The 12,780-nt window shown below is 43.1% G+C and overlaps 2 protein-coding genes across 6 annotated transcripts in view; one reads left to right on the forward strand and one right to left on the reverse strand.

Annotated features, from left to right (window-relative positions):
- IFT74 (intraflagellar transport 74) overlaps nucleotides 1-12,780 on the reverse strand; it is a 181,917-nt gene that overhangs the window by 107,715 nt on the left and 61,422 nt on the right. The window lies entirely within an intron of this gene.
- Nucleotides 1-12,780, forward strand: part of LRRC19 (leucine rich repeat containing 19) — a 28,162-nt gene that overhangs the window by 2,425 nt on the left and 12,957 nt on the right. For all 3 annotated transcript variants that reach the window (XM_073543673.1, XM_073543672.1, XM_073543674.1), the window contains exon 2: nucleotides 6,969-7,046. In XM_073543673.1, the coding sequence (XP_073399774.1) occupies nucleotides 6,978-7,046 (69 nt within the window). In that variant the 5' untranslated portion in view covers nucleotides 6,969-6,977. The remainder of the gene's footprint in view (nucleotides 1-6,968; nucleotides 7,047-12,780) is intronic.

Genomic DNA, 12,780 nt, shown 5'->3' on the forward strand with positions numbered 1-12,780 from the left:
GCCTTGGCTGCTCATGAATGGGGGGCCCTGGCCTGGGGAGAAGCATGGCCTTGGCTGCTCATGAATAGGGGGGCCCCTGGGGAGAAGCATGGCTGCTCATGAATGGGGGGGCCCTGGCCTGGGGAGAAGCATAGCCTGGCTGCTCATGGATGGGGGGGCCCCTGGCCTGGGGAGAAGCATGGCCTTGGCTGCTCATGAATGGGGGGGCCCTGGGGGAGATGCTTGGCTGCTCATGAATGTTGGGCCCCTGGGAGAGATGCTTGGCTGCTCATGAATGGGGTGGCTCATGGGGGGGAGAAGAAACCTGAATCAGGCGGCCCACCTAGGGGGAGAAGCAGCATAAACTGGGGGGGCCACATGGGGAGAAGCAGCATAATCTCGGGGTGCCACATAGGGCGAGAAGCACTATGCCAAAAGTAGACTGCATTTGGGGGAGAGCATTATGAAGCAAAGGGAAACGGGGGTGCCTATACATATTACCTGGAGCCTGTCTTGGGCTATATATATTATTTAGAGGCTATGCTGGACTGTATCTATTACCTTAAAGCTATGCTGAACTGTATATATTACCTGGAGTGAAGGCTATGCTGGCCTGTATATATCACCTGGAGGCTGTGGTGGGCTGTATATATTACCTGAAGGCTATGCTGGACTGTATCTATTACCTTAAAGCTATGCTGAACTGTATATATTAACTGGAGGCTTTGCTGGGCTGTATTATATATATTACCTGGAGTCTGTGCTGGGCGCTGTATATATTACCTGAAGGCTGTTGCTGTACTGTATATATTAACTGGAGTCTGTGGTGGGCTGTATATATTAACTGGAGGCTGTGCTGTGCTGTATATATCACCTGGAGGCTGTGGTGGGCTGTATATATTACCTGAAGGCTGTGCTGGGCTGTATATATTAACTGAAGGCTATGCTGGGCTGTATACCATATTTTATTTGGAGGCTGTGCTGGGCTGTATATATTAACAACTAGAGGCAATGCTGGGCTAGTGGGCTATATATGTTATTTGGAGGCTGCAACTGGCAAATAATAAATACAGCCCAGCAGCACCCTACAGATATTATATCCAGCCCTGCATAGCCTCAATATTAGATATACAGTACATTTACGGTGGGAAAATCCGCAGCAGAAATTGACATTGTGTAGATTTTCCCGCTCTAAAAAAACTCAGCATATCCGCTGTATATTTTAGTGGCACCATGTAACGCGGATCTAGCACAAATGCACTTGCCGCGACCGGCCGCAAGCCCGATAGAGAATGAATGGGGCTTACCGGATCGGTGCCACAAGTCGCCTGTTAGGCGGCAGAGGTGCGGAAGTCTGCCGGATCTGCTGCTAGTAGTGGGGGGGGGCCCAGAAAAATTTCTTGCACAGTGGCCCACTACAGTCTGTGTCCGCCCCTGGAATAAAGTATTTGCCGTGAACGTGAAGCTGGACTCCCATCTACTTCTTTTGGACAGTAGTCCCCAGTAGGAGAAAGAAGCAGATCACACTTTGCTATACATTGGGCCACCAAAAAAAAATGTGTACTGCAGACTTTTTTCTTTTTTTTAATATTTTAATATTTTCCTTTTTTTCACACTCAGTTGGCCACATACAGTAATATAGTTTACCATATTCTGGCCCCCATTCCTTAATAATGTCTCCAATCCTGTAATAATGCCCCAATTATGTAATACTGTCCCCTGTTTTATAATAATGTCTCCATCCTTATCCCATTTTATAGTAATCTTCCCATCTTTGCCCCCTTCTTGTAACAATATCCATCATTATGCTGCTCTTTACATTCACATAAAAAATTCTTCTCTCCTGACCTCCCTCACGTGGCGAATATTCACCTCTTCCTCCTTAACAGCCAAGGAGCTTAGCAATGGCGTCATGTGTGACCGTGCCAGGATGCTGGCGTCAGCTACTAGCTCCTCATTGGCCAGTGGCTGGTATTTCAGTGCAGAGAGCTGGTCTCTGTGCCGCAATACATTTCAACTGAATGTGAGTCCGAGAACGCACATTCAGTTGAAAAGAAGCGCTGACAACAGCGGGCCCACTGGACGCAATCGTCACAGGAGCCTGAGGGCCACACAACGGAGCTTCAGGGGCCGCATGTGGGCTGTGGTCAGCGTGTTTGAGACCCCTGTAATAGATGGTTGGTTCACCAAAGTCTAGAGGTTTGATCAAATGAATGTTTGGCAGACCGTTATCTAATGTGCCTGAATAGCCTAGGGTGGTGATCACATCTTGAGCCGACATTTTTGGAAGGCCACAAAGTACCACATAAAGAATAGGGTATACACCCTATGCTCCCATTGTAAAAAAAAACAACCCAAGTGCTGTGTGGTACATGGTTTTTTTTTTTACTAAGCCCCTCCTGTAGCGGAATTCCCATATAGTAAAAAAAAACAAAAACTGAAAAAATTATGTTGATGCATACAGTTATAATAAATGCCCAAAATGACTGTTTTGGAATACTCTGGGAGCATAGGGGCCTGTGGACATGTCAGAGCTATATGAACGTCTAGATAAAACAAGCTATGAACCCAGCCTAACCTCATCAGAAAAAATAGGTAAACTGAAAATATGGTGACGATAGTACGGTAAATGAATCAGCATAAAGGAGAGAAATCAATTATGCTGGCTTGAATATTCAAAAATAGGTCGGAGACAGATACAAGGCTTAGTCAGCATGATTAGCACTGACGGCATTCACAAAGATATGTATGTAATGTGTGCAATGATAGATTACATACCAATCAGGCTTTAGCATTCATTAGTATAAGAGTCCCAGGCATATTTGCACTAACAGTTATTTTAATTGGTAGTTATGCCATTGCTTAATCCCCAAAAGCAAGGCTGGATAAATTCTACAAGCCAGGTAAACCATATACTTTGCACAGCCCAGTGCAGTTTATAACACTTTTTTGTTCTGTTTTTTAATCACCTGCCAATTGTTTCAATAGAAATTTGTACCTACTGTAAATCCATACAAGGTGTGAACATACTCCTAGAGCTCACGACGCTCAAGAGAGTATGCTCCGAAATCTGCCAAAAAAGCGCTCATTTAGAAGTATAAATGACTTGCTGTACATATACACAAATACACAAACACACACACACTCACACACACACATACATACAGTGCCTTGCGAAGGTATTCGGCCCCCTGGAACTTTTCAACCTTTTCCCACATCATGCTTCAAACATAAAGATACCAAATGTAAATTTTTGGTGAAGAATCAACAACAAATGGGACACAATTGTGAAGTTGAACGAAATTTATTGGTTATTTTAAATTTTTGTGGAAATTCAAAAACTGAAAAGTGGGGAGTGCAATATTATTCGGCCCCTGTACTTTCAGTGCAGCAAACTCACTTCAGAAGCTCATTGTGGATCTCTGAATGATCCAATGTTGTCCTAAATGACTAATGATGATAAATAGAATCCACCTGTGTGTAATCAAGTCTCCGTATAAATGCACCTGCTCTGTGATTGTCTCAGGGTTCTGTTTGATGCACAGAGAGCATCATGAAGACCAAGGAACACAACAGGCAGGTCCGTGATACTGTTGTGGAGAAGTTTAAAGCCGGATTGGGATACAAAATTATTTCCAAAACTTTAAACATCCCAAGGATAACTGTGCAATCGACCATATTGAAATGGAAGGAATATCATACCACTGCAAATCTACTAAGACCCGGCCGTCCCTCTAAACTTTCATCTCAAACAAGGAGAAGACTGATCAGAGATGCAGCCAAGAGGCCCATGATCACTCTGGATGAACTGCAGAGATCTACAGTGGAGGTGGGACAGTCTGTCCATAGGACAACAATCAGTCGTACACTGTACAAATCTGGCCTTTATGGAAGAGTGGCAAGAAGAAAGCCATTTCTCAAAGATATCCATAAAAAGTGTTGTTTAAAGTTTGCAACATACCACCTGGAAGACACACCAAACATGTGGAAGAAGGTGCTCAGGTCAGATGAAACCAAAATCAAACTTTTTGGCAACAATGTCAAACGATATGTTTGGCGTAAAGGCAACACAGCTCATCACCATGAACACACCATCCCCACTGTCAAACACGGTGGTGGCAGCATCATGGGTGGTGCCTGCTTTTCTTCAGCAGGGACAGGGAAGATGGTTAAAATTGATGGGAAGATGGATGGAGCAAAATACAGGACCATTCTTGAAGAAAACCTGTTGGAGCTGCAAAAGACCTGAAACTGGGACGGAGATTTGTCTTCCAACTATACAATGATCCCAAACTTAAAGAAAAATCTACAATGGAATGGATCACAAATAAACGTATCCAGGTGTTAGAGTGGCTAAGTCAAAGTCCAGACCTGAATCTAATCAAGAATCTGTGGAAAGAGCTGAAAACTTATGTTCACAAATGATCTCCACCAAACCTCACTGAGCTCGAGCTGTTTGCCAAGATAGAATGGGCAAGAATTTCAGTCTCTCAATGTACAAAACTGATAGAGACATACCCCAAGCGACTTGCAGCTGTAATCGCAGCAAAAGGTGGCGCAACAAAGTATTAAGTTACAGGGGCCGAATAATATTGCACTCCCCACTTTTCAGTTTTTGAATTTCCACAAAAATGTAAAATAACCAATAAATTTAATTCAAGTTCACAATTGTGTCCCACTTGTTGTTGATTCTTCACCAAAAATTTACATTTGGTATCTTTATGCTTGAAGCATGATATGTGGGAAATTTCCAGGGGCCCGAATACTTTCGCAAGGCCCTATATACAGTGGGGCAAAAAAGTATTTAGTCAGTCAGCAATAGTGCAAGTTCCACCACTTAAAAAGATGAGAGGCGTCTGTAATTTACATCATAGGTAGACCTCAACTATGGGAGACAAACTGAGAAAAAAAAATCCAGAAAATCACATTGTCTGTTTTTTTTTCATTTTATTTGCATATTATGGTGGAAAATAAGTATTTGGTCAGAAACAAGCAATCAAGATTTCTGGCTCTCACAGACCTGTAACTTCTTCTTTAAGAGTCTCCTCTTTCCTCCACTCATTACCTGTAGTAATGGCACCTGTTTAAACTTGTTATCAGTATAAAAAGACACCTGTGCACACCCTCAAACAGTCTGACTCCAAACTCCACTATGGTGAAGACCAAAGAGCTGTCAAAGGACACCAGAAACAAAATTGTAGCCCTGCACCAGGCTGGGAAGACTGAATCTGCAATAGCCAACCAGCTTGGAGTGAAGAAATCAACTGTGGGAGCAATAATTAGAAAATGGAAGACATACAAGACCACTGATAATCTCCCTCGATCTGGTGCTCCACGCAAAATCCCACCCCGTGGGGTCAGAATGATCACAAGAACGGTGAGCAAAAATCCCAGAACCACGCGGGGGGGACCTAGTGAATGAACTGCAGAGAGCTGGGACCAATGTAACTAGATTTTTTTTTCTCAGTTTGTCTCCCATAGTTGAGGTCTACCTATGATGTAAATTACAGACGCCTCTCATCTTTTTAAGTGGTGGAACTTGCACTATTGCTGACTGACTAAATACTTTTTTGCCCCACTGTATATATGTATATATATATATATATATATATATATATATATATATACACACACATACATACATATACACATATATACATACTGTGTGTATATATATATTATATATATATATATATACACACACACACACATATAAATACATAGTATATACATGTAATGCTTCAGGATGCATGTAGTATGTAAAAATGTAATAAAAGCTGCTGCTGGTTAAGACGACAGCAGGAGTGCACAGAAAACGTCTGAAAAGATACCCAAGAAAAGCGCTTCAGAACTGAAAGACACCGGCAAGTCCTTAAGTATCTTCCTTACAAAGCTTGGCAGGTATGCGGGAGTCTAAAGATGTTGTGTGCACATACACAGGAGATGCTTAGTGGATGGAGAGAAGGCCACCATACAAATTACGTGGCTGTCAGGCGGTCGTTCGGCCGGCTCTCTCATACACAGTGGCTCTGGTTTGGCCAAGGGCTCCTGTGTTTTCTATGGGAGCGCTGTCGCCAGGCTCTGCTCACTTCTCAAGTCTGTATTCGGAGGTGAGCAGGGCTATTAGACCGGGGTCACACTTGCGAGTGCAATGCGAGAAACTCGTGCGAGTCTATTGCCTCATAACCCGGCACTGCTGCCAGCACTCGGGACTGGAGTGTGCGGCTGCATGTCTTTCTATGCAGCTGAGCTCTTCGATCCGAACCGCCGGTGGCAGTGCCGGGTACTGAGACGCGAATTTCTCGCATTGCACTTCCAAGTGTGACCCCGGCCAAATAGCCCTGCTCACCTCCGAATACAGACTAGAGAAGTGAGCAGAGCCTGGTGATAGGGCTTCCATAGAAAACACAGGAGCCCTTGGCCAAACAAGGCCTTAATGTAATTTCCATAGATATCTAGCAGCTCACAAGAGACAGACATCTTGCACCAATCCTACTCTAATGAACCGGACCGATGTGTGAAACCTTACTCTAGTCTGCAGATATGCGTAGACATGAAGTCACTAGCCCTGTACACCTCCAGATGCACAAGAGAGAGGAGCCGAATTAAATAGAGCCCATGACTGGTCACCAAACATCTCTGATTATGGTGACCGTAATTCAATGCATACTGAACGTCACTGTACTCGCTAGCACACATCCGGTTTACACAGGATAACATGCTGCCAAGAACATGAGAGTCCCTAAGAATGCTTGTTCCCAATTATCGCCAGTGTAAATGCATCAGAAGAGTATTGAACTGGAAGAAGCCAAGTAAGCAGTCTATTACATAAACCGTTTTTAATGCCCGTGAGGCTATAGGTCCTTTAGATCACGATTTGTAGGCTGCGCTCTGTGAAAGGAGTAAAGGTAGCACATTTACATTTTAACCAAACCTACAATGGATGTGAGGCTGGACCGTAAAAACACATTTCACATTGTTCTCCACAGGACAGAAAGATGAAAACAATAATCCTTATGATTTGCTTCGGAAGCCTCTACAACCAAATTCGATGCCAAGACTCACAGGTAAGCCCCATTGTGAGAGACCCAGACAGGAATATGCATTGTTACTTCATGATAAATGTTCCTAATACACTATAAGGCAGTGTTCACATGCCAGTAATGATCCGTTAAAACAGATCCAGCAGCAATCCTAGACAAGAAACTCGCACAAGTCTCGCGTCTCAATACCCGACACTGCCGCCGGCACTTGGGAGCAGAGTGTGTGGCTGCATGTATTTCTATGTAGCTGAGTGCTCCGGTCCCGAGTGCCAATGGCAGTGCCGGGTATTGAGACGCGAGACTCGTGCGAGTTTCTCGCAAGTGTGACCTCGGCCTAAGGGTGCCTTCACATGTTGTTTATTTACAAGTTTGTTGGTCCCATCAGGGCTTGCGTCCGAACCACCCTGCAATATGGGATTTGGACGTATGCGCCGACAGGGCTACAAGACTATAATGGCGCCAGTAGAATGAACGCCGCTCTGCCGTGCATCATTTTCGAGCGTGTACGTCTACTGGAGGCAGACACTCAGAAGTAGTAGACTGCATCCGAGTGTCCACCTCAAGCAGATTCAGTGACTAAGTGACTTCAGATTTTGTATTAGTCTAGCCTGATGAAGAGACCTGAGTAGTCTCGAAAGCTTGCAATGTGTTACCATCTTTTCAGTTAGCCATTAAAAGGTATCAACTACTGAGGACTCTCAATCCTGAATATTTTTCTTCACCTCAAGCAGACATATTCTTTTTCCATGTGTGGAGTAACCAACATCACGTAAGCCATAGGAGTGTTTTTCCACTGAAATGAATAGAAGGCTTATTACAAGAGCATTTGAATCGGGCGTTTATGTGGATTTTGGAACAGAATTGGCATCAGAATTCATGTTATAAAATGCTTTGCAAGGGAGTGCACGAAAGGATAATCTGTCATCTGACAGGGACCTGACGCCAGTAACGTGCACTACATGAGCTATGCTGAGCATGTATTCTGTGTAACAGTTTAAGGCTGGCGTGGCAAAAATGCTGCAAATGAGGGTAAACTGGTCAGAAACTCACAATAATATGGGTATGTAGTCCTGTAAAAGATATGCCAGTCAAGCTCTTCATGACCCCAAAAGCACTGCTCCAGGAGCAAAAAATGGCTTTGAGAAGTTATGCCTCGAAGTGGTTGGTGACAAGGCACTCCTAAGCTTCTCAGTAAGGGCTCGGTCACACGAGCGTGTACATTGGACGTGTGCTATGGGATATCACTCGGACCAATTGTATTCAATGGGTCAGTGCTGAGGCATGATTTTTTTCAATGACAGAATTTTACTTTGAAATCAGATGTAACTCACCCATTCAAGTCTATGAGTGCAGTCCGATTTCCGTGGACTACCAGTGTGCTCCGATTCTCCCATCTGAGACAACTGGATCACACTATGCTGATACTCGGGATCAAGCTCTGATCAGAGGTTGATCGGACTGTGATTAGCTGAATCGGCCCGATTCTCTTGGATGGAAGAATCTAAGATCATGTGAGCGAGCCCTCACTGTATTTTCTATTTCCAGGCTAATTGACAGGTAAGGTAAATTGCTGGTGTACATTGCCACTGACATGTCCATCAGAAAGGGCCGGGTGCTACTAGGTATGTAATACAGTGATTGACTGACAAGCTAGAAGAACAACAGCATACCACAATGCACTTCCAGACAACGTCAAAACAAGACTTCTTACTGCTGGGTCAGTACTTGTGGGTCATAAAGGGATCAACTGGCTTATCATTTAAAGGGCGACACAATCATATTAATGGTTTAGGAGGACGTTTCAGACAAGGTTCTCATTAACAATGCAATAAAAAAATAGAAATGTAAGATTATTTTTATCAATTAACAAAATGCAAAGTGAAAGAACAAAAGAGAAATCTACAGTGGGTACGGAAAGTATTCAGTCCCCTTTAAAGGGAACCTGTCACCTCGTTTTTCAGCTATAAGCTGCAGCCACTGCCTTTCAGGGCTTATCTACAGCATTCTATAATGCTGTAGATAAGCACCCAGTATAACGTGAAAGATAAGAAAAACAAGTTTTATTATACTCACCCGGGGGCGGTCCGGTCTGATGGGTGTCGCAGGTCCAGGTCCGGCGCATCCCATCTTCATACAATGTTGTCATCTTCCTTGCTTCGTGTCATGGCTCCTGTGCAGGCGTACTGATCTTCCCTGTTGAGGGCAGAGCCAAGTACTGCAGTGTGCAGGCGCTAGGCCTCTCTGACCTTTCCCAGACCGGACCGCCCCGGGTGAGTATAATAAAACTTGTTTTTCTTATCTTTCAGGTTAGATCCGGGGCTTATCTACAGCATTCTAGAATGCTGTAGATAAGCCCCGAAAGGCAGTGGCCGCAACTCATAGCTGTAAAACGAGGTGACAGGTTCCCTTTAAATTTTTCACTCTTTGTTTCATTGCAGCCATTTGGTAAATTCAAAAAAGTTCATTTTTTTTCTCCTTAATATACACTCTGCACCCCATCTGGACTGAAAAATAAACAGAAATGTAGAAATTTTTGCAAATTTATTAAAAAAGAAAAACTGAAATATCACATGGTCATAAGTATTCAGACCCTTTGCTCAGACACTCATATTTAAGTCACATGCTGACCATTTCCTTGTGCTCCTCCTTGAGATGGTTCTACTCCGTCATTGGAGTCCAGCTGAGTTTAATTAAACTGATAGGACTTGATTTGTAAAGGCACACACCTGTCTATATAAGACCTCACAGCTCACAGTGCATGTCAGACCAAATGAGAACCATGAGGTCATAGGAACTGGCCAAGGAGCTCAGAGACAGAATCATGGCAAGGCACAGATCTGGCAAAGGTTACAAAAGAATTTCTGCAGTACTCAAGGTTCCTAAGAGCACAGTGGCTTCCATAATCCTTAAATGGAAGAAGTTTGGGACCACCAGAAGTCTTCTTAGACCTGGCCGTCCAGCCAAACTGAGCAATCGTGGGAGAAGAGCCTTGGTGAGAGAGGTAAAGAAGAACCCCAAGATCACTGTCGCTGAGCTCCACAGATGCAGTAGGAACATGGAAGAAAGTTCCACAAAGTCAACTATCACTGCAGCCCTCCACCAGTCGGGGCTTTATGGCAGAGTGGCCTGACGGAACCCTCTCCTCAGTGCCAGACATATGAGGCCCGCATAGAGTTTGCTAAAAAAAACACATGAAGGACTCCCAGAATATGAGAAATAAGATTCTCTGGTCTGATGAGACAAAGATATAACTTTTTGGTGATAATTCTAAGCGGTATGTGTGGAGAAAACCAGGCACCTGCCCAATACAATCCCAACAGTGAAACATAGTGGTGGCAGCATCATGCTATGGGTGTGTTTTTCAGCTGCAGGGACAGGACGACTTGTTGCAATTGAAGGAAACATGAATGAACAGAGTTATCCTGAATGAAAACCTCTTCCAGAGTGCTCTGGACCTCAGACTTGGCCGAAGGTTCACCTTCTAACAAGACAATGACCTTAAGCACACAGCTAAAGTAACAAAGGAGAGGCTTCAGAAAAACTCTGTGACCATTCTTGACTGGCCCAGCCAGAGCCCTAACCTAAACCCAATTGAGCATCTCTGGAAAGACCTGAAAATGGCTGTCCACCAACGTTCACCATCCAACATGATGGGACTGGAGAGGATCTGCAAGGAAGAATGGCAGAGGATCCGCAAATCCAGGTGTGAAAAACTTGTTGCATCATTCCCAAGAAGACTCATGGGTGTACTAGCTCAAATGGGTGCTTCTACTCAATACTGATAAAAGGGTCTGAATCCTTATGACCATGTGATATTTCAGTTTTTCTTTTTTAATAAATCTGCAAACATTTCTACATTTCTGTTTTCTTCAGTCAACATGACGTGCAGAGTGTACAATAATGAGAAAAAAAAAATGAAATTTTTTTGAATTTACCAAATGGCTGCAATGAAACAAAGAGTGAAAAATTTAAAGGGGTCTGAATACTTTCCATACCCACTGTAAATCATATCAGTATTTGGTGTGACCATCCTTTGCCTTCCAAACATCTTTGAGGACTAACCACAGATCTTCCGTTCTGATTTGCCTTAGATTTCTCTTTATTCACTTTGTATTTTGTTAATTGTTGAATATATACTATTAACACCTGTATTTTTTAAAGCATTTTTTCCACACCTGCCTAGAATTTTTGCACAGTACTGTATGACTTGTATGTACTTACGTCAATTTTAATTAAATATGATAGTAAGTCTATAACAATTTTTTGGTCCACTTATTTTAATTACTTGTCCCCCATGTGATGAAAATACTCAGAGTGAAATAATAGTTTACTTTCGGGCTGTCAAGTGTATACTCCACTTACTGGAGTGTATCCCTGCACCAGTTCAAACTGCAAATATTCAGCAGAAATATAAGATACAGCCTACGATTTCTGCAGTGGATTCCACTTCAAATTCATAGCAGATTTTCCACAAGAGTAATCTAGCAGGAGAAAGTTCTCTTAAAAAGAAGAGTCCGTAGTCTCAATGGCATATTTATAATGTAATAGTGCAGAAACCAGGCCCAATATTCACTGTGTGATTATCACAAGAGGACACTACTGGAGCACACTAGGACACTGGCCAAAGCCTTGGCTCATTCTCCATCGCAGCTCACGTCTTAAAAGTGGATCCGTCAGCAAGATTTCACCCCCAAGACTATTTTTATCTCCATGTAGCTATTTCAGATACAAGACCAGCAATATCTTTACATGGCCAGTTTACTACTCTGTTACTAAAAAAATGACCGTTAGAATTGATATGCAAATGAGGCTGAAGAACTATGGTAGATCTGAAGCCTGTCACTCCAGCTCTATTCCCCAAGCAGCACCGCCTCCTCATGCTTGACTGACTGCTCCTTTGTCTAAAGTCACACAAGCAGGAAGTGGTGGCACAGGGTGGGAAATAGAGCTGGAGTGACAGAGGCTTCAGAACAGCCTCACTTGCATATGAAATCAAAGGCTGATTTCTCAGGAACCGAGGAACGGACTGGCCATGTAAAGTTATTGCTGTACTTGACTCTGAAAGAGCTACGTGAACATAAAAATAGATTTTGGAGGGTGAAATCCTGATGACAGATTCCCTTTAACACATGATATCTATCGTAGCAGTAAGCAATGCTGAGGAAATTTGCTACAGTGACAGATCTGGCTACATGCTTAAAGGTGGTTGGCCACTTTTGAGGGACAATTTTTTTCGTTTACTTAAATGCATGTATTATGATTTTTGAAATTGGGTTTTATGAAAAATTTGAGAGTTGTGCCTTCTATAGCTTCCGGCAATTTTTTTAAAAAAATGAAACTGAATTATTTCTAGCCTCAAATATATGCATTAAAAAATGTCCCATGAGGTTGGGCGGGGTTATACACAGCTCAGGACTCTGATCACTGCTAGATCTACAGCAAAGAAAATCAAAGAAAAAAGAATCTCTATTCTAGCAAAGGTGCATCAAGCAGCTAAGTAAGTGATATAGCTGGAATCAGGCTCTCTGCCCCTACATCATACTGGTCTCAGGTTAAGTAGTAAAATCCTGCTAACAGATTGGTGGAGCAACTAATGACAGATGTGCAGAGAGCCATGAGAAGAAGTTGGGGGCTTATGGGAAAAATATAAAAGTAATAACTAGAGAGACAAGGTCATAGAGGAGCTGTAGCCAGAAAAAGGAATGAACACATAGCCAATGAGTGTCTGAAGACATGGTTGGGTTACTTAAAGGGGACT

This window comes from Dendrobates tinctorius, unplaced genomic scaffold (assembly GCF_039654945.1).
Source record: "Dendrobates tinctorius isolate UK_male_01 unplaced genomic scaffold, ASM3965494v1 ptg000134l, whole genome shotgun sequence".
Lineage (NCBI taxonomy): Eukaryota > Metazoa > Chordata > Amphibia > Anura > Dendrobatidae > Dendrobates > Dendrobates tinctorius.